The sequence below is a fragment of the Pseudophryne corroboree genome, chromosome 4 (assembly GCF_028390025.1).
Source record: "Pseudophryne corroboree isolate aPseCor3 chromosome 4, aPseCor3.hap2, whole genome shotgun sequence".
NCBI classification, from domain to species: domain Eukaryota; kingdom Metazoa; phylum Chordata; class Amphibia; order Anura; family Myobatrachidae; genus Pseudophryne; species Pseudophryne corroboree.
In genome coordinates, this window is record NC_086447.1 from 641095623 (window position 1) to 641122134 (window position 26512).

The 26512-nt window shown below is 46.4% G+C and overlaps 1 protein-coding gene across 1 annotated transcript in view; it reads left to right on the forward strand.

Moving 5' to 3' along the window:
• The window catches only part of LOC134910086 (protein unc-93 homolog A-like), a 192227-nt gene that overhangs the window by 108277 nt on the left and 57438 nt on the right, over positions 1 to 26512 (forward strand). The window contains exons 4-5 of the mRNA XM_063917726.1: positions 24816 to 24959; positions 25870 to 26084. Of these exons, the coding sequence (XP_063773796.1) occupies positions 24816 to 24959; positions 25870 to 26084 (359 nt within the window). The remainder of the gene's footprint in view (positions 1 to 24815; positions 24960 to 25869; positions 26085 to 26512) is intronic.

Genomic DNA, 26512 nt, shown 5'->3' on the forward strand with positions numbered 1-26512 from the left:
GGAAATGAATGTTATTGAGATTAATAATACCGTAGGATCAAAATTACCCCAAAATTCTGTGATTTTAGCCGTTTTTATGTTTTTTCAAAATTCATCCAGATCCAAAACCAAAACCAAAGCAAGAAAGGCTGGTTTTGGCAAAACCAATCCAGATCCAAAACACGAGCAGGAATCCAGATCCAAAACCAAAACACAAAACCCGAAAAGTGCCAGCCGCACATCTCTAGTAATTAGGTATATGGCAAGAATTGGATAATCGCAATGAGGAAAATGGAAGAAAACAATTGCAAGAAAATCACATTTAGCTACAGATCACATTACACTGGGACATTAAATAATTCAATGATCTCAGTCATTTCTAATCACAGATATATGCATATTACGAGAAAAAAATATACAAGTAAACAGTGAAGAAGGTGATTAAAAAATACAGTTTTCAATATCAATTGCTACTTTTCTAAATATCCCTGATACTAAAAAAAAGTCAAAATTGTCACAGGCAATTTATGTTGGAGCTCATTGATCCTGCAGTGCCACAGTATGGAAATGGTGGCTGTGGTAAACTGCACTTTTAGAAGAAAGAATGATCCTCTGTTTCAGTTAGTAAATGTCACTGCACTCCAGTGTGATATAAGGACGTAGGTAACAAAGGTGCCATAGAATTTCTAACAAGCAACCGTCTCTGTAGTAATTATCTCTTGGAAATGTACAACTCAGTCTTTTACTCTCTAAAACAGCTAAATGTCTCTACAAAGTTCTTGTCACAAGCAGTGTCATTGTACTAGTTAGTACTGTGTTTAAACAAGTCACTCTGCGTGATTCTCAGTCAAATATGTTGTAGCACCCCTTTATTCCATGCGGCTGTGAGTGGTATGTATGTGACAATAGGGCTTAGCAGTCCACAATAACAAACAGTCTCTGGGGGTAATTCAGACTTGATTGCTCGCTAGCGTTTTTTGTAGCGCTGCGATCAGGTCAGAACTGCGCATGCGTATGCACCGCAATGTGCAGGTGCGTCGCACGGGTACAAAGCGGATCGTTGGTGTGCGATGGGTTTTAAGAAGAATCCATTTGCACAGCCGATTGCAAGGAGATTGACAGGAAGAAGGCGTTTGTGGGTGGCAACTGAATGTTTTCAGACAGTGGTTGGAAAAACGCAGGCATGTCCAAGCATTTGCTGGGCATGTGTCTGATGTCAATTATGGCCCCAGAAAGGCTGAAGTGATCGCAGTGGCTGAGTAAATCCTGCGCAACTCAGAAACTGCAGAAAGTTTTTTTGTACCGCTTGGCTGCACATACGATCGCACACTTACACAGCTAAAATACACTCCCTGGTGGGTGGCGACTATGTAACCGCAGGACTGCAAAAAACAGCTAGCGAGCGATCAGGTCTGAATTACCCGCCCTGTTACTTACTCCGAACCTCACAGGTTATTTAATTCTCTCCCAGAATCTGTCTGAATAGTTTCAGCTCTCTCAAAATGGCCATGGCGTCCATGCCTCTGCATAGGCCAGGTGGTGTCCGATCCCAGCTGCGACGTCTCACGCCCGCTCTCCCAGTTCTCCACACTTACGGAAGCACCCAGCTGCCTTAACTCTGCAGCGCTGCTCTCCACAGACTCAAGTAACTACCCGGTGTGCCAAGTCAGTTCTCAGGCTCCGCTCCTCCCAAACACATCCATCTCCTTCAATGGCTTCTATTTAACAACTGCATCACTGCCCTATTCTTCCCACAAGGCTCTGCTTGCTCTAACTGTCTCTGTCCAATTGGATCCTGCCACCTCACTGAACAGAGATGGGACCAGGCTCTGTTCCATTCTACTAACTCCTGCTGTGCCAGTAAAACGTAAAAGGTTAGCTAACACTGTTTTCTTCCAATTAAAGGGGCATACATAGCTGTCTCCGGGGTACCACCCAAACACTATAGTTACGCACATGCTTCCAGGATCTCATTTTTACGGTTTTCAATATTTTCAATACTTTTTTTTTACATATAATTCTTCGGATGAGTAGCTGAGAGCTTGGACAAATAACAAAATTGGATAAGTGTTTCAGGTCCGACCCTGACTAATTTAGTGCCCTAGTCAAGATTTCAGTAGGTGAAATACCCTCTTCCCCTGGCCCACTACCAACAGGCACAACTTTGAAGTGCATCAGAAAAAGGAGATTTATGGTAAGAACGTACCTTTGTTAAATCTCTTTCTGAGAGGTACACTGGATTCCACAGGGAATAACATCAGGGAGGTAGCTTTGATTGTTCTCAAGATGCTCAGCGCCGCCTCCTCTGTAACCCTGCCTCCGTGCACAAGAGCTCAGTTTTGTTAACCAGTCCAATGCAGTAGCAGGTAAAAGAGACGACAACAGTTAGTAGCCACAGACACCACATTCTGACGACAAGAGAAGGTATCAGTGGCTAATGCCATACCAACCCAAAGAAGCTAAGTGAGTCAGGGTGGGCGCCCTGTGGAATCCAGTGTACCTCACAGAAAGAGATTTAACAAAGGTAAGTTCTTACCATAAATCTCCTTTTCTGCAGCGAGGTACACTGGTATTCTACAGGGAATAACATCGGGGAAGTCCTAAAGCAGTTCCTTATGGGAGGGGACGCACTGTAGTGGGCAAAAGAAACCGGCATCCAAAGGAAGCATCCTGGGAGGCGGAAGTATCGAAGGCATAGAACCTTATGAACGTGCTCACCGAGGACCACGTAGCCACCTTGCACAATTGTTCAAGGGTTGCACCACAGCCAAAAAGGTCAAACAGACTGAGTAGAATATGCTTTGATGGTAGCAGGAGCTGGAAGGCCAGCCTGTACATAAGCATGTGCAATCACCATTCTAATCCATCTGGCCAAGGTCTGCTTGTTAGCAGGCCAGCCACGTTTGTGAAAACCAAACAGTACAAAGAGAGAATCAGACTTCCTAACGGAGGCTGTACTCTTCACATAGATACGGAGAGCCCATACCACATCCAAAGACCACTCTTTGGAGGATAAATCCGGAGAGACAAAGGCCGGAACCACAATCTACTGGTTAAGGTGGAAAGAAAACATCACCTTAGGTAGATAACCAGGGCGCGTCCGAAGAACCATCCGGTCACCGTGCAAAATCAGATAGGGGGACCTACAAGACAAGGCATCCAAATCTGATACCCGTCTAGCAGAGGCAATAGCCAGCAGAAACAAGACCTTGAGGGAAAGCCACTTAAGGTCCACAGATTCAAGAGGTTCAAACAGAGACTCTTGCAAAGCCTCCAGAACCACCAACAAATCCCAAGGAGCCACAGGTGGAACATAAGGAGCTTGAATCCGTAAAACACCCTGAATGAATGTATGAACATCAGGCAGAGTCGCAATTTTTCTCTGAAACCATACTGACAAGGCAGAAATATGAACCTTGAGGGAGGCCAGCCGAAGGATTGTTAGATGCGCACCAAGCAAAGTAAGAATTCCAGACCTTATGGTAAATCCGAGCAGAAGCCAACTTACGGGCCTTCAACATAGTTTGAATGACCGCCTCACAAAATCCTTTGGCCCTCAGTATGGAAACTTCAGAGCCACGCCGTCAAAGCCAGTCAGGCCAAATCCTGGTAAACACAAGGGCCCTGGGCGTTGCAGAAGCAGAAGAGGACGCTCTAGCGAGAGACCCTGTAGGTCTGAGAACCAATGCCGTCTGGGCCACGCTGGAGCTATTAGAAAAAGGATTCCTCCTTCTTGCTTGAACTTCCTCACTACTCTGGGCAGGAGTGACACTGGAGGGAACATGTACGGCAGCCGAAAGTTCCATGGAATTGCCAGTGTGTCCACGAACACCACTTGAGGATCCCTTGTTCTTGCTCCGCAGACCGGAACCTTGTGATTGTGTCGAGACACCATCAGGTCTACATCTGGTAGGCCCCACTTGTCCACTAGGAGTTGAAATACTACTGGATGAAGGCTCCACTCTCCGGCGTGTATGTCCTGATGACTGAGGAAGTCCGCTTTCCAGTTGAGGACCCCCGGAATGAACACTGCCGATATTGCTGGCAGATGGCGTTCCGCCCATTGAAGAATCTTTGACACTTGCAGCATTGCCATGTGGATACGTGTGCCGCCTTGATGATTTATGTACGCCACCATGGTGGCGTTGTCTGACTGTACTTGAACAGGCCTGTTCAGTACCAGATACTGGGCCAGTTTCAGAGCATTGAATACTGCCCGCAATTCCAGAATGTTTATCAGGAGGAGAGACTCCTCCCTGGTCCACCAACCCTGAAGAGAGAGTTGCTCCAACACCGCACCCCAATCCCTCATACTGGCATCCGTCGTCAGAAGGACCCAGTTGGAGATCCAGAAGGGACGACCCCTGCTCAATCGTTGGTCCTGCAGCCACCAGGTCAGTGACAGATGGACCTCCGGAGACAAGGAGATCATTTGAGACCTGATTCTGTGAGGCAGGCCGTGGGGTAGGAAATTGGAAAAAATCCTGCCGCGCCCTCTGAACTGCTGCAAAAGGTAGGTAAATTAGAGATGTCACACAATCTCCGGAATCACAAATGTACAGAAAGAAAGATTTTACCACCTAAACGCACTGTCCAATCGAATTACCCAACATAGACATAAATGGGAGTATCCCAGCAGTGAGGGGTGAATGTTCAATGTCGTGGATGGGGTAGGTTAAATGTTCGTGTGTATTTCTTTTCAAATCCACTGGCGGAATGTCTCTATCGGGAGAGTCCTTCAAGCAAGTAGGCCTAATCTTGAGGTGATGTCAGATCCTCTCAGCGATCGTCATACAGGGCCCTCCTGAAGGGTAAATCCTCAGTGTGTCACGGATTTATAGAAAATAAATAGAGAGACCATATAGTGTAATACGTTTTGATGTATCATGGGCATAAATCTCCCCCCTTTCGCAATTATCGTTAGTAATCGCCCTTCAGGTGGTGTTATTAGTTAGAGAAGGGCAACCACTTGTGACTATTGTGAAGAGAGGAGATCTATGCCTACTTATTGTTCATTCTGGTAATTGATTTAATCCTACCGCTTTCTTGCACTACCGCTTGGGTGTTACCATTTGTAGAAGGTGTGTGGCACTATACTGACCAGGTGCAGATATATCTACCTGAAGGGCGATTACTAACGATAATTGCGAAAGGGGGGAGATTTATGCCCATGATACATCAAAACGTATTACACTATATGGTCTCTCTATTTATTTTCTATAAACCCGCGACACACTGAGGATTTACCCTTCAGGAGGGCCCTGTATGACGATCGCTGAGAGGATCTGACATCACCTTAAGATTAGGCCTACTTGCTTGAAGGACTCTCCCGATAGAGACATTCCGCCAGTGGATTTGAAAAGAAATACACACGAACATTTAACCTACCCCATCCACGACATTGAACATTCACCCCTCACTACTGGGATACTCCCATTTATGTCTATGTTGGGTAATTCGATTGGACAGTGCGTTTAGGTGGTAAAATCTTTCTTTCTGTACATCTGTGAGGCAGGCCGTCCCACTTGGCAAGAATCAGTTTCTGCAGAGGGCGGGAATGAAATTGAGCATACTCCACCATGTCAAAAGCTGAGGCCTAGTACTTGCATCGCCGAGTGTATTGACACACGCGGACTAGAGAGGAAGCAACGTATCTTGTCCTGAAGATTCAGGACTTTCTCCTGTGGCAAAAAACAACCTCTGGTTGTGTGTGTCCAACAACGCTCCCAGATGCACCATGCTCTGGGCAGGGACCAGGGATGATTCCTTCCAGTTGATGAGCCACCCGTGGACTTGCAGAAACTGGACCGTCAGATCCAAATGACGTAGGAGAACTTCTAGGGAATTGGCCAGGATCAGCAGGTCGTCCCAATACGGCAGGATCCTGATGCCCCAACGGCGGAGTGAAGCCGTCAAAACTGCCATGACCTTGGTGAAAATTCGCGGAGCCGTGGTCAGACCAAGCAGTAAGGCCCGGAATTGATAATGGAGATTGGCAATAGTAAACCGCAGGTATTGCTGATGTGACATGGCAATAGGGATATGCAGGTAAGCATCCTGTATATCCAGGGATATCATATAGTCCCTTGGTTCCAAACCCAGGACAATAGAGCGAAGGGTCTCCATACGAAACTTGGAGACCCTCACAAACTTGTTCAAAGATTTGAGGTTGAGAATGGGCCGGGAGGAACCATTCAGTTTGGGGACTAGGAACAGTGTTGAATAGTACCCCTTGCCCCTCTGAACCAGAGGCACCAGAACTACCATTCCGGTGTCCAGGAGGGATTGTACCACTTAACAGAGAGTTGTTGCCCTCACCTGATCCGAAGCAAAGTCCGTCAGGCAACAGCGAGGAGGGGGACGTGTCTTGAAGGATATAGCGTATCCGTGAGTGATGACTTCCCGTACCCAAGCATCTGAAGTGGTCTTCAACCATACCTGGGTGAACTGTAGAAGTCGGCCTCCCACCCTGGGATCCCCCAGGGGGAGTGTCAGATTTGGAAAAAGGCTGACGGGCAGCCCAAGCACATTTAGGCTTGGGCTTGGTGGTTTGGAAGTGCAAGACTGTTTCGGGTACACCTGACCCTTTGCTTTACCTGGAGGGCGAAAGGAACGAAAGGAAGTACTCTTAACATTCAGGGCCGAAGGAATAGTACTAGGTAGACATGCAGTCTTAGCAGATTCCAAGTCAGCGACAATCTTGTTGATATCATCACCAAAGGTGATGTTTCCTTTAAATATGAGCACCTCAAGAGTCCAAGTCCACCGACCAGGACTGTAACCAAAGAATATGGTGAGCCAAAATGGATGTCGTAGCAGCCTTGGCCGCCAGAATACCTGCATCTGAAGCTGCTTTTTTAATGTAATGAGATGCCATGACAATATAAGAGAGGCATTGTCTGGCACGTTCAGGAAATTCGGACGGAAACTCAGCCTCCATTTCCTGAGCCCACGCCTCAATAGCTTCTGTGGCCCAAGTAGCCGCAATGATGGGCCTATGCGCAGCCCCTGCAAGGGTATAGATAGCTTTTAAGCAGCCCCACATACGCTTATCCGTCGGCTCCTTGAGAGAAGTTACGGCAGTGACAGGCAGAGCAGATGATACCACCAGCCAAGCGATTTGCAAGTCCACCGTCGGTGGTGTTTCCCAATTTTCACTCAAATCTGCCACAAGGGGATAGTGGGCGAGCATCTTCTTGTGCGGGGTGAATTTCTTATCTGGTTTCTCCCAGGATTCCTGTCGCATGTCAACCAAGTGGTCAGAATGAGGTAAAACCAATTTAGTAACCTTCTGATGTTTGAACCTGTCTGGTTTCTTAGATGTAGTAGCAGGCTCAGGATCATCAGCAATCTGAAGAATGAGCCTGATAGCCTCTAAGAGATCAGGAACATCCACCTGTGAAATAGATTCCCCATCAGAAACGTCATGATCAGAGTCTGTGGGGTCAGTATACACACCATCTTCATCGGGAGAGGTATCCAGAACATGCGTGGATTGAGAGGAAGTAACAGCCCGCTTAGAGGACTTCATAGGTTTAGTCTTAGGTGGGACAGGGTCAGGAATACGTTTACCCAAAGAGTTATTCAAGTGCTGTAACTGAGTGGACAGAGTATCTATCCATGGCGGATTAACCACAGGGACCATATAAAGCTGATAAGGCACAGAAGGTCCCATAAGGGGCGCAAATCTAGTTACCAGCGTAGTAAATAAATTAGAAAAGTCAGACCAAGGCGGGCCCTGATGTGCCCCTGTTGTTACAAACTGACTGGGGGGTAAAGAACCCCCACAACCTGAACCCTCCGCAGCCATGTTATCCTCAAATGCATCTGGGACATCATAACCGCGCACTGCGGAATTAGTCCCAGACTCATCGCCCCCTGTAGCTGACATAATATGAAAGCGTAAACCACAGGAGACACAGTACAATGTCAGGAGATAGAATACCTAACACAAACCCCCTGTGCAGTGTGACAGCACAAACAGAGGATTTGTGAGGTCAAATGTGACTGAAAAACACAGAGAAAAATACAAAATACGTATATTCTGTGAAATACCTATATGAGTGGTGGCCAACGCGTGGCTCTTGAGCCACATGCGGCTCTTTCTTCATTCAAATGTGGCTCCCAACACTCAAAGTCATGTGAGATCTGTAAACCGCTGCCAGACATGCAGCAGCACTACGTAGACTAAGAACTGAGGGAGCCAAATACACAAGGGGGAGCTGGCTGGAGTGACACAGGCGGGTGCTGGCTGGAGTGACACAGGCAGGTGCTGGCTGGAGTGACACAGGCGGATGTTGGCTGGAGTGACACAGGCGGGTGCTGGCTGGAGTGACACAGGCAGGTGCTGGCTGGAATGACACAGGCGGTTGCTGGCTGGAGTGACACAGGCGAAGGGTTGGCTGGAGTGACACAGGCGGATGCTGGCTGGAGTGACACAGGCGGATGTTGGCTGGAGTGACACAGGCGGGTGCTGGCTGGAGTGACACAGGCAGGTGCTGGCTGGAATGACACAGGCGGGTGCTGGCTGGAGTGACACAGGCGGGTGTTGGCTGGAGTGACACATGGGGGAACTGAAGTGTATTATGTGAATCTGGCTTTTCAATATATTTTATGCGGATCTGGCTTTTTCAATTATTTGATGTAGAAGTGTCTTTTTCATTAAATTTTATGTTGGATCTGACTTTTTCAATGTATTTTATACAAGGGGCGTGGCCTAGCAGGAACAAGGTCACACCCCATTTTTGCAAGTGCGCCTTCGCCTCGAAGTCGGCTCTTTGATGTACCTAACAAGGGCCCTCATTCCGAGTTGTTCGCTCGCAAGCTGCTTTTAGCAGCTTTGCACACGCTAAGCCGCCGCCTACTGGGAGTGAATCTTAGCTTATCAAAATTGCGAACGAAAGATTAGCAAAATTGCGAATAGACACTTCTTAGCAGTTTCTGAGTAGCTCCACACTTACTCGGCATCTGCGATCAGTTCAGTGCTTGTCGTTCCTGGATTGACGTCACAAACACACCCAGCGTTCGCCCATACACTCCTCCGTTTCTTCAGCCACTCCAGCGTTTTTCCCAGAAACGGTAGCGTTTTTTCGCACACACCCATAAAACGGCCTGTTTCCGCCCAGAAACACCCACTTCCTGTCAATCACATTACGATCACCAGAACGAAGAAAAAACCTCGTAATGCCGTGAGTAAAATACCTAACTGCATAGCAAATTTACTTGGCGCAGTCGCACTGCGGACATTGCGCATGCGCATTAGCGACTAATCGCTCCGTTGCGAGAAAAAAATACAGAGTGAACAACTCGGAATGACCACCAAGATTTCTTGGCTTTTTGTCTCTGACTGGTTGGCCTCCCCTGACCTATATTATGTAATAACCCTGACACACGGAGCCCCCTCAGGTTACAGAATATAGGGATAGCAGTAGGAGTGAGATACACGGAGTAGAGATCACCCAGCAGCTATATGCACACACACACAGTCACATGTACAAAGCAGGAATTATGACAAACAATAAAACTGCACTGGACTAGCAATACTATTACTGAGTAAAGCTATGTATATAAACAGATATCAATGCACAGTAAAAACTGGATGAATATCACAGGGTACTTGTACTAAATAACCCTGAAGTATGCACTTGTTCTTAACTAACACTGTCTAAACGACATGTAGAATACTTAAGTGTCCTGTAAATGCACAGCACTGATGATGCAGGCGTATTTACAGATTAGGCATCACCCAGCAGTCCCAGAGTCAGTGCAGCTGTGTGTAATGGCGCCCAAACGCTGACAGGGAGTGAGGGAGACAGAGAGATGCAGCTCCAGGGCGGGAACATTTACTCTAAATGGCGCCCAGGGGCTTGGGGAGGGGCTACAGGCCAGAGCCTTATCCCCTTGCTGGACTTCACCACCGGGTGCTGCGGGCCTAAATAAAATGGATTATAGCCTAATCCGACCTGTGCCCTTGCATTGGTGGTTTAGTGGGGTCCCTGTATGGCCACAGTGTCCACGCCAGCGCGCGCGGCTCGCCTCCTAATGGCCATGCCGGATCGCGATTTCCAGGGGGTCCCACCTGGGGGACCCTCTTACCTCCTCCCAGAGTGCGGCCACGTAATCACTGATGGGCCTAGTATCTGCAAACCATGGGCCAAAGGCATAGCATTAGCAACCATCTACCATGCCCGCAGGATTCCCACCCATCTGCATGCCATGGGCCTAACGCCCGACACCCAGGTGGTCTAGGATAGTAATGAGGTATAAGTGTCCCACTGGGACCTTACCCGCTCTGCCAACCTTGGTGTATCATTAGCACCAGATCCTCTCTGCAGGGGTCAGTGCCACTACTCAATTTGCCAATTACCGGATTCTATCTTGCCTTTTGCTGGGGCTTAACTAATTGACTTTCTCCAGACTTCACCTGTACAGTAAGGGGGACAATATTTATGTATTTATTAGTGATGAGCGGGTTCGGTTTCTCGAACCCCCCAGAACTTCACCCACTTTACACGGGTCCGAGGCATACTCAGATTCTCCCGTATGGCTCGGTTAACCCGAGCGCGCTCTAACGTCATCATCCCGCTGTCGTATTCTCGCGAGATTCGGATTCTATATAAGCATCTGCGCGTCGCCGCCATTTTCACTCGTGCATTGGAAATGTCAGGGAGAGGACGTGGCTGGCGTCCTCTCCGTTATTGTTGAACTTGATTGTGCATTATTGCTTAATTGTGGGGAGGACTGGGGAGCAGCTGTATAATATAGGAGGAGTACAGTGCAGAGTTTTGCTGATCAGTGACCACCAGTTTTATCCGTTCTCTGCCTGAAAAAAACGCTCCATATCTGTGCTCAGTGTGCTGCATATATCTTGCTCACACTGCTTAATTGTGGGGACTGGGGAGCAGCTGTATTATATAGCAGGAGTACAGTGCAGAGTTTTGCTGACAGTGACCACCAGTATACGTTGTCTGCCTGAAAAACACTCCATATCTGTGCTCAGTGTGCTGCTTTATTGTGGGGATTGGGGACCACCAGTATAATTAATATTATATAGGAGGAGTACAGTGCAGAGTTTTGCTGACCAGTGACCACCAGTATATAATATAATATATAGCATTACGGTACAGTAGGCCACTGCTGTACCTACCTCTGTGTCGTCATAAAGTATACTATCCATCTACATTCTATACCTGTGGTGCATTTTAAACGTTTTGCAGTTTGCTGACACAGTGACCACCACTATACTATATATAGCAGTACGGTACGGAAGGCCACTGCTGTACCTACCTCTGTGTCGTCATTAAGTATACTATCCATCTACATTCTATACCTGTGGTGCATTTTAAACGTTTTGCAGTTTGCTGACACAGTGACCACCACTATACTATATATAGCAGTACGGTACGGAAGGCCACTGCTGTACCTACCTCTGTGTCGTCATTAAGTATACTATCCATCTACATTCTCTACCTGTGGTGCATTTTAGACGTTTTGCAGTTTGCTGACACAGTGACCACCAGTATACTATATATAGCAGTATGGTACGGAAGCCACTGCTGTACCTACCTCTGTGTCGTCATTAAGTATACTATCCATCTACATTCTATACCTGTGGTGCATTTTAGACGTTTTGCAGTTTGCTGACACAGTGACCACCAGTATACTATATATAGCAGTACGGTACGGAAGGCCACTGCTGTACCTACCTCTGTGTCATCATTAAGTATACTATCCATCTACATTCTATACCTGTGGCGCATTTTAGTTTTGCAGTTTGCTGACACAGTGACCACCAGTATACTATATACAGCAGTACTGTACGGAAGGCCACTGCTGTACCTACCTCTGTGTCGTCATTAAGTACACTATCCATCTACATTCTATACCTGTGGTGCATTTTAGTTGTGTGCAGTATATATAGTAGTAGGCCATTGCTATTGATACTGGCATATAATTCCATACATTAAAAAATGTAGAACAAAAATGTGGTGGTTAAAATAGGGAAAGATCAAGATCCACTTCCACCTCGTGCTGAAGCTTCTGCAACTAGTCATGGCCGAGACGATGAAATGCCATCAACGTCGTCTGCCAAGGCCGATGCCCAATGTCATAGTAGAGAGCATGTAAAATCCAAAAAACAAAAGTTCAGTAAAAAATGACCCAAAAATCAAAATTAAAAGCGTCTGATGAGAAGCATAAACTTGCCAATATGCCATTTACGGCACGGAGTGGCAAGGAACGGCTGAGGCCCCGGCCTATGTTCATGGCTAGTGGTTCAGATTCACATGAGTATGGAAGCACTCATCCTCTCGCTAGAAAAATGAAAAGACTTAAGCTGGCAAAAGCACATCAAAGAACGGTGCGTTCTTCTAAATCACAAATCCCCAAGGAGAGTCCAATTGTGTCGGTTGCGATGCCTGACCTTCCCAACACTGGACGGGAAGAGCTTGCGCATTCCACCATTTGCACGCCCCCTGCAAGTGCTGGAAGGAGCACCCGCAGTCCAGTTCCTGATAGTCAAATTGAAGATGTCACTGTTGAAGTACACCAGGATGAGGATATGGGTGTTGCTGGCGCTGGGGAGGAAATTGACATGGAGGATTCTGATGGTGAAGTGGTTTGTTTAAGTCAGGCACCCGGGGAGACACCTGTGGGACGAATATGGCCATTGACATGCCTGGTCAAAATACCAAAAAAATCACCTCTTCGGTGTGGAATTATTTCAACACAAATGCGGACAACAGGTGTCAAGCCGTGTGTTGCCTTTGTCAAGCTGTAATAAGTAGGGGTAAGGACGTTGACCACCTCGGAACATCTTCCCTTATACGTCACCTGCAGCGCATTCATCATAAGTCAGTGACAAGTTCAAAAACTTTGGATGACAGCGGAAGCAGTCCACTGACCAGTAAATCCCTTCCTCTTGTAACCAAGCTCCTGCAAACCACACCACCAACTCCCTCAGTGTCAATTTCCTCCTTACCCAGGAAAGCCAATACTCCTGCAGGCCATGTCACAGGCAAGTCTGACGAGTCCTCTCCTGCCTGGGATTCCTCCAATGCATCCTTGAGTGTAACGCCTACTGCTGCTGGCGCTGCTGTTGTTGCTGCTGGGAGTCGATCGTCATCCCAGAGGGGAAGTCGGAAGACCACTTGTACTACTTCCAGTAAGCAATTGACTGTCCAACAGTCCTTTGCGTGGAAGATGAAATATCACAGCAGTCATACTGCTGCAAAGCAGATAACTCAGGCCTTGGCAGCCTGGGTGGTGAGAAACGTGGTTCCGGTATCCACCGTTAATTCAGAGGCAACTAGAGACTTGATTGAGGTACTGTGTCCCCGGTACCAAATATCATCTAGGTTCCATTTCTCTAGGCAGGCGATACCGAAAATGTAAACAGACCTCTGAAAAAGAGTCACCAGTGTCCTAAAAAATGCAGTTGTACCCAATGTCCACTTAACCACGGACATGTGGACAAGTGGAGCAGGGCAGACTCAGGACTATATGACTGTGACAGCCCACGGGGTACATGTATTGCTTCCCGCAGCAAGAACAGCAGCGGCAGCACCAGTAGCAGCATCTCGCAAACGCCAACTCGTTCCTAGGCAGGCTACGCTATGTATCACCGCTTTCCATAAGAGGCACACAGCTGACAACCTCTTACGGAAACTGAGTAACATCATCGCAGAATGGCTTACCCCAATTGGACTCCCCTGGGGATTTGTGACATCGGACAACGCCAGCAATATTGTGCATGCATTACATCTGGGCAAATTCCAGCACGTCCCATGTTTTGCACATACATTGAATTTGGTGGTGCAGAATTAATTAAAAAAACGACAGGGGCGTGCAAGATATGCTGTCGGTGGCCCGAAGAATTGCGGGCCACTTTCGGCATTCAGCCACCGCGTACAGAAGACTGGAGCACCACCAAACAATCCTGAACCTGCCCTGCCATCATCTGAAGCAAGAGGTGGTAACGAGGTTAAATTCAACCCTCTATATGCTTCAGAGGATGGAGGAGCAGCAAAAGTCCATTCAAGCCTATACATCTGCCTAAGATATAGGCGAAGGAGGGGAATGCACCTGACTCAAGCGCAGTGGAGAATGATTTCAACGTTGTACAAGGTTCTGCAACTTTTTGAACTTGCCACACGTGAAGTCAGTTCAGACACTGCCAGCCTGAGTCAGGTCATTCCCCTCATCAGGCTTTTGCAGAAGAAGCTGGAGACATTGAAGGAGGAGCTAAAACAGAGCGATTCCACTAGGCATGTGGGACTTGTGGATGGAGCCCTTAATTCGCTTAACCAGGATTCACGAGTGGTCAATCTGTTGAAATCAGAGCACTACATTTTGGCCACCGTGCTCGATCCTAGATTTAAAACCTACGTTGTATCTCTCTTTCCGGCAGACACAAGTCTGCAGAGGTTCAAAGGCCTGCTAGTGAGAAAATTGTCAAGTCAAGCGGAACGTCACCCGTCAACATCTCCTCCTTCACATTCTCCCGCAACTGGGGGTGTGAGGAAAAGGCTAAGAATTCCGAGCCCACCCGCTGGCGGTGATGCCGGGCAGTCTGGAGCGAGTGCTGACATCTGGTCCGGACTGAAGGACCTGCCAACGATTACTGACATGTCGTCTACTGTCACTTCATATGATTCTATCACCATTGAAAGAATAGTGGTGGATTATATGAGTGACCGCATCCAAGTAGGCACGTCAGACAGTCCGTACATATACTGGCAGGAAAAAGAGGCAATTTGGAGGCCCTTGCACAAACTGGCTTTATTCTAATTAAGTTGCCCTCCCTCCAGTGTGTACTCCGAAAGAGTGTTTAGTGCAGCCGATCACCTTGTCAGCAATCGGCGTACGAGGTTACTTACAGAAAATGTGGAGAAGATGATGTTCATCAAAATGAATTATAATCATTTCCTCCGTGGAGACATTCACCAGCAGCAATTGCCTCCACAAAGTACACAGGGACCTGAGATGGTGGATTCCAGTGGGGACGAATTAATAATCTGTGAGGAGGGAGATGTACACAGTGAAAGGGGTGAGGAATCGGAGGATGATGATGAGGTGGACATCTTGCCTCTGTAGAGCCAGTTTGTGCAAGGAGAGATTGATTGCTTCTTTTTTTGGTGGGGCCCAAACCAACCAGTCATTTCAGTTACAGTCATGTGGCAGACCCTGTCGCTGAAATGATGGGTTCGTTAAAGTGTGCATGTCCTGTTTATACAACATAAGGGTGGGTGGGAGGGCCCAAGGACAATTCCATCTTGCACCTCTTTTTTCTTTTATTTTTCTTTGCATCATGTGCTGTTTGGGGACAATTTTTTTGAAGTGCCATCCTGCCTGACACTGCAGTACCACTCCTAGATGGGCCAGGTGTTTGTGTCGGCCACTTGTGTCGCTTAGCTTAGTCACACAGCGACCTTGGAGAGCCTCTTTTTTTCTTTGCATCATGTGCTGTTTGGGGACAATTTTTTTGAAGTGCCATCCTGCCTGACACTGCACTGCCACTCCTAGATGGGCCAGGTGTTTGTGTCGGCCACATGTGTCGCTTAGCTTAGTCACACAGCGACCTTGGTGCACCTCTTTTTTTCTTTGCATCATGTGCTGTTTGGGGACAATTTTTTTGAAGTGCCATCCTGCCTGACTCTGCAGTGCCACTCCTAGATGGGCCAGGTGTTTGTGTCGGCCACTTGTGTCACTTAGCTTAGTCACACAGCGACCTTGGTGCGCCTCTTTTTTTCTTTGCATCATGTGCTGTTTGGGGACAATTTTTTTGAAGTGCCATCCTGCCTGACACTGCAGTGCCACTCCTAGATGGAATAAATGGTGGCAAACTGCTCTAATCAAGCTGGTAACAATCCTCAGGTGCTGCGGAAGGGGGTTACTCTAGACAAGAAAAACAAAAGGGATTTTCCCACGCACTCTGCTGGCTGTTAGTAAGAAGAACTATATACTATGTAATAATAGAAAATGTAGAGCTCTTCATTACATATGTTTTGCAAAAGATATGATAAGCCTCCAGGCCACTTCACGGCTGCTCTATTACTGGAGGTCCCTAACTAAGCATAAGTCCAGGGCTTGGACCCCACAAAGTCGGCCCAGGCCCGACCACCCTAGGGCAGCACACCATTGAAATACTAAAGTGTTAATATGTGTTAAGAAAGAAGCAGAAGCTATGGGTAAGAAAGTGCTACAGAAATAAGGGTGTTAATAAAATACTCAAAAGAGTAATATTAGTGAAAAAATAGGAGTGTTACATAAGTGCTAAATAAATAATATGGCGTCCTGCCCCAAGGTAGCCCAGTCACACCAGACCTGAGGGGTACCATTCCCCAAACTCACGGACTAAAAATAATATTGTGAGGTGTGAGGTGTTCAGAATAGACTGGAAATGAGTGGAAATTATGGTTATTGAGGTTAATAATACTATGGGATCAAAATGACCCCCAAATTCTATGATTTAAGCTGTTTTTTAGGGTTTTTTGAAAAAAAAACACCCGAATCCGACAAAAATTTTTCGGTGAGGTTTTGCCAAAACGCGTCCGAATCCAAAACACGGCCGCGGAACCGAATCCAAAACCAAAACACAAAACTCGAAAAATGTCCGGTGCACGTCACTAGTATTTATTAACAGTTTCTTATATAGCGCAGCATATTCCGTTGCGCTTTAGAATTAGAACAACAGTAATAGGACAAAACTGGGTAAAAACAGACATAGAGGTAAGAAGGTTCTTTACAATATAAGTTCTTTACATAGAAAGATAGAATTTGATGGCAGATAAGAACCACTTGGCCCATCTAGTCTGCCCTTTTTTTAACCATATTGTTACCTCAAACCCTAATTGATCCTTATTTATTTGTAAGGATATGCTAATGTGCTTATTTCTATCTTATACATGTTTAAATTGCTCTACTGTCTTAGGGGGTCATTCTGAGTTGATCACTAGCTATTTTTTGCAGCGCAGCAATCAGATAGTCGCCGCCTATGGGGGAGTGTATTTTCACTTTGCAAGTGTGCGAATGCTTTTGCAGCCGAGCGGTACAAAAAAGTAGCTCTGGACTTACTAAGCCGCTGCGAACACTTCAGTCTTTTTGGTCCCGGAATTGACGTCAGACACACGCCCTGCAAACGCTTGGACACGCCTGCGTTTTTCCAACCACTCAGAGAAAACGCTCAGTTGACACCCATAAGCGCCCTCTTTCTGTCAATCACCTTGCGATCGGCTGAGCGAATTGATTCTTCGTTAAATCCATCGCCCAGCACCGATCCTCTTTGTAGCCGTACGACGTGCCTGTGAATTGCGGTGCATACGCATGCAGAACCGGTCCTAGGCATAGGCAAACTAGGCAATTGCCTAGGGCATTTGGTATGCCCAGGGGCATAATCAGCTTCTGCTAATTAAAATGATATGCAGCATGCCTATATTCTGTGTTCGACTGTGGCTGTATCTGCCTACTAAATGCTACGTAACATTGTATTACTTGAAATCACTGTAACGTAGCATTTCGTATACAGATACAGCCACACACAGAATATAGGCATGCAGCATATCATTTTAATCAGAAGCTGCTTGTGCATCCTAGCCACATAGTAATGCAAATAAGATGCATTTGCGTCAAAAAAGGCGCACAACGTTAGCAGAACTGTCAGCTGATTCACGCCAGGCATCTTCTGCTGCATGGCATATTAAGTTAAGGCAAGATGTACAGTATGAGGACACATCTGTATCCAAGCAGAGGCAGAGGTCACAGTGTTAGCGTGTGAGTGCTGTATGCATGTGGGTTGGTTGTGCAGTAGTGTTCGGCATATGTGTAAGGGGCATTATGTGTGTCATGTGCATTAATGCATTAATAATGTGCGGCATATGTGTAAGGAGCATTATGTGCATCATTAGATCGATAAGGGCACTAATAATGTGCGGCATATGTGTAAGGGACACTCTGTGTTATGTGTATAAGTGCACTAAAAATGTGCGGCATATGTGTAAGGGACATTATGTGTATAAGGGCATTAATAAAAGTTGACATAATGTGTAAAGCGCATGATATTTATAAGGAAATGAATGTGTGTCATATGTGTAAGGGGCATTACTGTGTGCTATTATGCGTATACAAGCATTACTAAAGTGTGGCTTTATGTGTATAAGCTGCTCTACTGTGTGGCATAGTGTATAGAAAAGGCACTACTGTGTGGTCTAATGTGAATAAAGAGCAATATAGTGTGGTTTAATGTGAATAAGGAGCAATTCAGTGTGATGTAATGTGAATAAGGGGCACTACTGTGAGGAGTAACATATATAAGGTAAAGTAGTACTACTGTGTGATGTAACTTGAAGAAGGGACACCGTTGCATGATAAATGTAAATAAAGTTGCACTACTGTGTGGCGTAATTTGAATTGGGGGTACTATTGTGTGGCCATGCCCCTTCCCAGCAAGAACACCCCCCTTTTTGGGATGTGCGCACTGTTCCTATTTAAACTATAGGGGGTAGGAGCACCAAAATGAGGACTGCTATAGGTGAGGAGTGATGATGCAGGGTCAGAGGTGGTGTCAGGAGGCACCAGCCAAAATCTTGCCTAGGGCATCATATTGGTTAGGGCCAGCTCTGTACGCATGCGCAGTTTTGCTGCCTTTTGACTTGATCGCAGCACTACAAAAAATAGCTAGCGTGCGATCAGGTCGGAATGACCCCCCTAGCGTCTACCACCAGTGCTGGGAGGCTATTCCATTTGTCCACTACCCTTTCTGTCAAGTAATTTTAACTCAAGTTTCCCCTGAGCATTTCCTAGTGTTCTATTACTTCTCTTTCTTTGAAAAATGTCTCCTTCCTGTACTGTTAACTTAAAACCCTTGATATATTTAAAAGTTTCTATCATGTCTCCCCTTTCCCTTCTCTGCTCCAAACTATACATGTTAAGATCTTTTAGTCTTTCTAGGTAATTGTTGTGCTGTAAGTCATGGACCATTTTAGTTGCCCTTCTTTGTATAGTCTCTAATGTATATGGTGGTCATTCTGAGTTGTTCGCTCGCTAGCAGGTTTTAGCAGCCGTGCAAATGCTATGCCGCCTCCCACTGGGAGTGTATTTTAGCTTAGCAGAAGTTCTAACGAAAGGATCGCAGTGCGGCGGCATCATTTTTTTGTGCTGTTTTAGAGTAGCTCAATACCTACTCAGCACTTGCGATGACTTCAGACTGTTCAGTTCCTGTTTTGACGTTACAAACACGCCCTGCGTTCGGCCAGCCATGCCTGCATTTTTCCTGGCACGCCTGCGTTTTTACGAACACTCCCTGAAAACGGTTAGTTGACACCCAGAAACACCCACTTCATGTCAATCACTCTGCGGCCAGCAGTGCGACCGTAAAAGCTTCGCTAGACCTTGTGTGAAACAACCTCGTTCGTTGTAATATTACTTCGCACGTGTGCATTGCGCCGCATATGCATGTGCAGAGGTGCCTTTTTTTGCCTCATTGCTGCACAGCGAACAAATGCAGCTAGCGATCAACTCGGAATGACCTCCTACGTGCAACTTTATTCTTCAAAATGCATCACCACTTTGTAAACAGGATGTTGGGGGTCATTCCGAGTTGATCACTCGCTAGCAGTTTTTAGCAGCCGTGCAAATGCTAAGCCGCCGCCCTCTGGGAGTGTATCTTAGCTTAGCTGAAGTGCGAACAAAGGATCGCAGAGCGGCTACAAAAAAATATTTTGCAGTTTCTGAGTAGCTTCAGACCTACTCAGCGCTTGCGATCATTTCAGACCATTCAGTTCCGGATTTCATGTCACAAACAGGCCCTGTGTTTGGCCAGCCATGCCTGCGTTTTTATGGCATGCCTGCATTTTTTCAAACACTCCCTGAAAACGGTCAGTTGACACCCAGAAACGCCTACTTCATGTCAATCACTCTGCGGTCAGCAGTGCAACTGAAAAGCTTCGCTAGACCTTGTGTGAAAATACAGCGGCCGTTGTGAAAGTACGTCACGCGTGCGCACTGCGCCGCATACGCATGCGCAGAAGTGCCGGTTTTTACCTTAATCGCAGTGCAGCTAACATTTTCTGCTAGCGATCAACTCGGAATGACCCCCATAGTCATAGAAGCAGCTTCTGTTGATTAAAATGATATGCGGCATGCCTATATTCCTTGTGTAACTGCGGCAGAGGTGTCACTCACCTGTAGCACATCTGTTCCGCCCATGGGCGCAAAGGAGCGTGGCTTCGCAGGAGTGGGCGTGACTAAGCATCCGGATCCCTGCTTTCATCACTAGAGGGTGCTGGAAATGCGGGCTGCCCCTGGTGACTGGTGTTCCTGGAGTGCTGGCTTCTACAGGGTGAAAGGAGCCGGGTTGCTGCAGGTAATGTTACAGTGCAGCACCCACCTCCTGTCACTGAGCAGGAGTCGGCACCTTGGTGCGGCCACACCCCACGCACCACCCTTGTTACACCACTGGACTGCGGAGGTATCTGAACACACAATGCTATATTACCGTTTTTCCTGAAAATCACTGTAACGTAGCATTTCATATGCAGCTACAGTACTGCAACAGTCGCACACAGACTATAGGCGTGCCACATATCATTTTAATCAGCATGTGCGTCCTATTCATATAAGCGAATAAGACACATTTTCATCAACAAAGGACGCCCAACGTTGTAGGAGTTTGAGCTGAGTGAAGGGCTTGGCTGCTGACTAACAGCTGAGCTCAGCCTATCATGTCAGAGAGGCAGGCAGTACATCCCGGCTGCCACACTCACTGCTTTATGTTAGCTGGGGCGGGTCTGGTCTGCTGACTGAGGGGGTCATTCCGAGTTGATCGCTAGCTGCCGTTGTTCGCAGTGCAGCGATCATGTTAAAAATCGGCTGTTCTGCGCATGCGTATGGGCCGCAGTGCGCACGCGCGAAGTACTTTCACACAAAACTATGCAGTTTTACACAAGTTCGAGTGACTCTTTTCAGTTGCTTTGCTGATCGGTGAGTGATTGACAGCAATGGGGCTTTTCTGGGAGGTAACTGGCCGTTTTCAGGGAGTGTGCTAAAAAACGCAGGCGTGTCAGACGATAACGCAGGCGTGCCTGGGGAAACGGGGGAGTGGCTGGCCGAACGCAGGGCGTGTTTTACACAAGGTCGAGCGACTCTTTTCAGTTGCTTTGCTGATCGGTGAGTGATTGACAGCAATGGGGCTTTTCTGGGAGGTAACTGGCCGTTTTCAGGGAGTGTGCTAAAAAACGGAGGCGTGTCAGACGATAACGCAGGTGTGCCTGGGGAAATGGGGGAGTGGCTGGCCGAACGCAGGGCGTGTATGTGATGTCAAAACAGGAACTAAATAGTCTGCAGTGATCGCAAGGTAGGAGTAGGTTTGCAGCTACTCAGAAACTGCATGAAAATTTTTTCGAGCAGTTCTGCTAAACTTTCAGTCGCACTTCTGCTAAGCTAAGATACACTCCCAGAGGGCGGCGGCTTAGCGTTTGCACTGCTGCTAAAAGCAGCTAGCGAGCGATCAACTCGGAATGAGGTCCTGAGAGCGGAGCTCCGCCTGTCAAGTCAGCAAAGCTGGCCAGCCCATCCAGGTACACACACTGTACTGTATATGTGTGCAAACCAGGGTAAAGAGCATAACTACAATAGGTGCAGGAAATGCAGCTGCTATGGTGCCCGGACCATCTCTGGGGCCCTGTCCTTCCCCTGCACCTAGTTGCTGAGCCTCGTAGTCTGCTATTACCTCTTAGAAGTGTGCTGCTGCACTGCAGCCACACCTCCACCCCCGGCTGGCTCTGCCTCCACTCCTAACTAGAGTGGAGGCGTGGCAGAGTCTGCAGGGACATCCCCGGTCCACGGCAGTGGTGTAACTAGAAATTTTGCTTCAACAAGCCAAAAATGTTTCTGGTGACATCCCCCATTGTAATTTGAAAAGTAAAGAATTTGCGCTCCAAAAGGGGGTGTTATATAACCGCAATGGGTTTGGCCTCACTGCAAGAGGCGTGGCATTGGAGGAAAAGACTACAGTACTTTATACCCCAGTTTTGAACCTGCATGCCCACACATTGGACACCACAGGAAGAAAAACAATTCCTGGTTCATACCTCTTACATTATTTGTCATTTTTCCTCCTTACAGTAATGCCATTATGCCACACACCGCAATGCCCATTACACATTATACCACACACTGTAATGCTTGTGACACATTATACCACACACCGTAATGCCCCATACACATTATGCCACACACTGTAATGCCCATTACACAATAGGACACACACCGTAATTTCTGTGACATATTATGCCACACACCGCAATGCCCGTGATACATTATGCCACACCTCATAATACCCATGATACATTATGCCACACACCACAATACCCCTGACACACTATGCCACATATCAAAATACCCGTGACAGAGTATGCCACACACCAAAATACCTATGACACATTATGCCACACATTGCAATGCCCGTTATACATTATACCACACACCACAATGCCAGTGATACATTCTGCCACACACCACAATGCCCGACAGTAAAGCTTCTAATCACTTTTAAATTACCTGCTCATTACCAGGAGTTTCATGGTCTGGGTTCCATGTTCATTGCCAGGTGTTTCATGCTCTGGGTGCCGTGCTTGTTGCCAGGTGTTTCATGCTCTGGGATCCATGTTTGTTACCAGGGGTTTCATGCTCTGGGTGTCATGCTCATTGCCAGGGGTGTAATGCTCATTGCCAGGGGTGTAATGCTTGTTACCAGGGATGTAATGCTCATTGTAAGGGGTTTCATGCTCTTGGTGTCAGGCTCATTGCCAGGGGCATGTGATGTGTAGTGCTCGTTGTCTGGGGTTTTATGCAATGGGTGTCATGCTCGTTGCCAGGGGTGTAATGCTTGTTACCAAGGATGTAATGCTCATTGCGAGGGGTTTCATGCTGTCGGTGTCAGGCTCATTGCCAGGGGCGTGTAATGTGTAATGCTCGTTTCCAGGGGTTTTCATGCTCTGCGTGTCATGTTTGTTACCAGGAGCGTGTAATACTTGTTGCCAGGGGATTCATGCTCTGGGTGTCATGCTCGTTGCCAGGGGTGTGTAATGCTTGTTGACAGAGGTTTCATGCTCTGGGTGTTATGCTCATTGCCAGGAGTGTGTAATGCTCATTACCAGCGGTTTTCATGCTCTGAGTGTCATTTTGCTACCAGGGCTGTGCATTCTGAGCACTCCCCAGCTCCCTGTCAGACACTAGAAGTCAAGTATGACCTCTAGCATCTGTCTCCTCCAAGGCAGCGGCCATTTTAAGAGTGACATTTAGCAGATTGACATGCAGACAGCTAGTCCTCATGCTAATCTGCTGCTTAAACAGTGGCGGCGCCCCCCAGCCTTGCACCTCCAAGCCTCTGCAGTGGCTGCAAGGGCTGTAGTTATGACACTGGACCATGGCCATACCTCCTCCCAGCGTCTGTGAGGAGACAGGAGATGGCCATGAGAGCATACTGTATATGGCTGCAGTGCAATAGCAAACTGCTAACAGGCGAAGAAGCAGCAAACTTAAAGCAGTAAACGGGGACCCAATTGTGAGTGCACCCACCTGCTGGAAGTAGTCCACTATGGGGGTCTTTAAATAGGGGGTGGGGGAATCTTTGAGTAGTCCATTGGGGAAGGATAGGGGCATGGCAATTATGCTATGGGGTGCCTAATTGGCATTGCAGGGCTGCTGTGCTGACTGTCAACCAGGGACGTGCAGTGAGGTAAATGGCTCATGAGGCACTGGCTAGCACCAGAGCCAGATTTACATGCAATATATGAGCTAAAGGGTACATCTGGGCATTATACACAGGTGCAGCAGTATAAACACCTGGAAATTTGGTGAGTTTTGATCAGAGATGTGCGGAAAAGATACACAGGTGAGGCACTGCCTCACCTGCCATAGACTTTTTACTCCAGAGTTTTGGTTATAAAAATTATTAGAATAATACAAAGAAGATATTTCAAACATTCTTTGTATTTTTCGTATACTTTATATAGTCAAAACTCTGGCTTGAACATAAGTATGACAGGAAAGGCTCTGCCTCACCCCACCGCATGTCACTGCTGTCAACATTGTAGCCCTGTGCAGCAGCTGTTTCACTATGTCTGCAGCATTACAAAAAAAATTCTGGTCCATGGCAGCCATTGATGGTGGGAAACCATCTGTGTCCCGACCATTGTTGGATAAACTAGTTACCATTGGCTGATGACCATAAATAATTTCTAATCATTGATAGTCGATGGCCATCTCTAAGCAACACTTCAGGTCAATGTCTTGCCCCAAGTAGTTGCACCCCTCTGGTGGGCACACAGAGTGTTTCATATCAAATGAATCAGCACAGTATCCTGATGGTATGCAGTTAACATCCCAGCTGTCGGGATCCAGGCGGTCAGCATACCGACACCGGAATCCTGACACCCGGCAAAATGCCGGCAGTCAGAATACCGACACAATCCCAAAATTCACCCTTCGGTGGTGGTACGGATCACCAGCCGAGGGGGAATATAATAGTGTGGTGACCAAAGGTTGCCACTGGGCCCAATGTGTGGTGAGCACAGCAAGTCTGCGAGGGGACACGCTGTGCTCGCTGCTGGGATTCCGCCTGTCGGGAACCCGGCGTCGGTCTCCTGACCGCCAGGATCCCCACCGCCGGTATCCCATACCGATCCCATACTGATCCATTCTAGTTGCGTCACATTGTGAATAAAGATACATTTTTCTGGTAAATATGATGCAAAAAAAATTGCTGACTGCAGTAATAATGTATGAGGACAAGTCTGTATTTCATCAAGATATAACTTCTCCATTTTTTTTTTTTATAGGAGTAGAATTAAATTATACATACTGTGGTGCAAAAGATTGCCCATATATGAATCCCAGTGATGAGAGCAATGGAAGTACAAAACCTACATTGCCTCCTCCGCCTCCAATGAGCTTAACATACACACTTTTGGGTGTATATACAGGTAAGTGCTTTCCTTTATTTTAAGTAGATGTTAAAGAATTCAGATGTGATAGACAAGAGAAGAGAATATCCTGTAATGGACAATACACAGAAATATGTTAAACATTTCAGAATTGGTGCTTGCATCATGATCATTAGACAGATAAACAATGAATTCAGTGGCCTTCATACTTATCTTTCTTGAAAAAGAAGTTTCCTGCCACTTTATAACTAAAATGACTGTAATGCTGTGTAAATGAACGATAACACCATGTATACTCCATAGGGGTATCTACTGTATAATGGGTACAGAGTGTGTGGTGCACATGGGCCTCTGGATTCAGGGGGCCCACACACTGCACACCCAGCACCCATATTTAATTACTTACCTCTCCGGAGTCCCATGTTGGCACTGCTGATGCCGGGGAAAACACTCGGAAAATGATGCAGCTGCCATTTTCATGGGAATTTGCGCATGCACAGTACATATTTGTCTCCGGGAACATGGCATGTTTACAGAGACCTGCGCATGCTCAGAGTATATGGCTCAATAGATGAGGAGGAGGACCACAGGACAGAGTCTGCATATGGGCATCCTGCTCTCTTAAGCGGCCCCTGGTATACTCATTACACTATAATCATATGATGGAAGCTTATTCCAGTAGTATTGTTAATAAATATTGTTAATAAATAAAAATAATGAATACAATTTAAAAACTTGCATGAGTGTTTTTTTACATTCAGCATTTTGATAATAGACATTGTACAACTGGCCATTAAATTGGTTTCATTCATGAAAACATGCAGGCTTTTATCTTTTCACATTCATATGTATACTTTTCTTTTGTGAAGTATGTAACAGATTACTGTTCTTACTGCCCTTTTCACTTTTTTAAAAATGATTTTCCTTTTTTAATGGTTATTTTTAAAAGGTAGTGGAATACTTGCTGTTATACTGGTTTCCATTTTCCTGGATAATATTGATCTGAAAAAAGAACCCCAAAATGATAACACTGAGGATGAATCATTGTGGATAAAAATATTGGCAACACTTAGGCATCTCCGAGATAAGCGCCAATGTCTTCTCATTCCAATAACAATGTGGAGTGGTTTTGAACAAGGATTCCTTTCTGGAGACTACACAAAGGTTGTTATAAACAATGTTTAAAGATTTTCTGTATGCTATGCTTTTTCTGCATAAGGACAAATTAGTAATTACCATTTGTTTTGTTTGATTATACACCTTGACAAAGACTGCTATCTTACTTTTATATACTATCATACTGTTTCTGTTCCTTTTGAAGAATTCTTTGGTTCTTCATATACAGGGAGATGTATCAAACCTTGGAGAGAGATGAACTACTGTATGTTGGCATGTAAACAATTTATTGTTCAATTGGACTTTCATTAATAAAAAAATAAAAAAGTACTATAAAAATAGACTACTGTCGATGCCATCACAGAGACTGTGCGGTGCTACCAAAAATGATGGCTCCATCTAAATATGTGGAACTATTTTTGCATTGTTGTTCTATCCCTTTTCTTCATCCAAACTTACAGTATGTAAACACATAT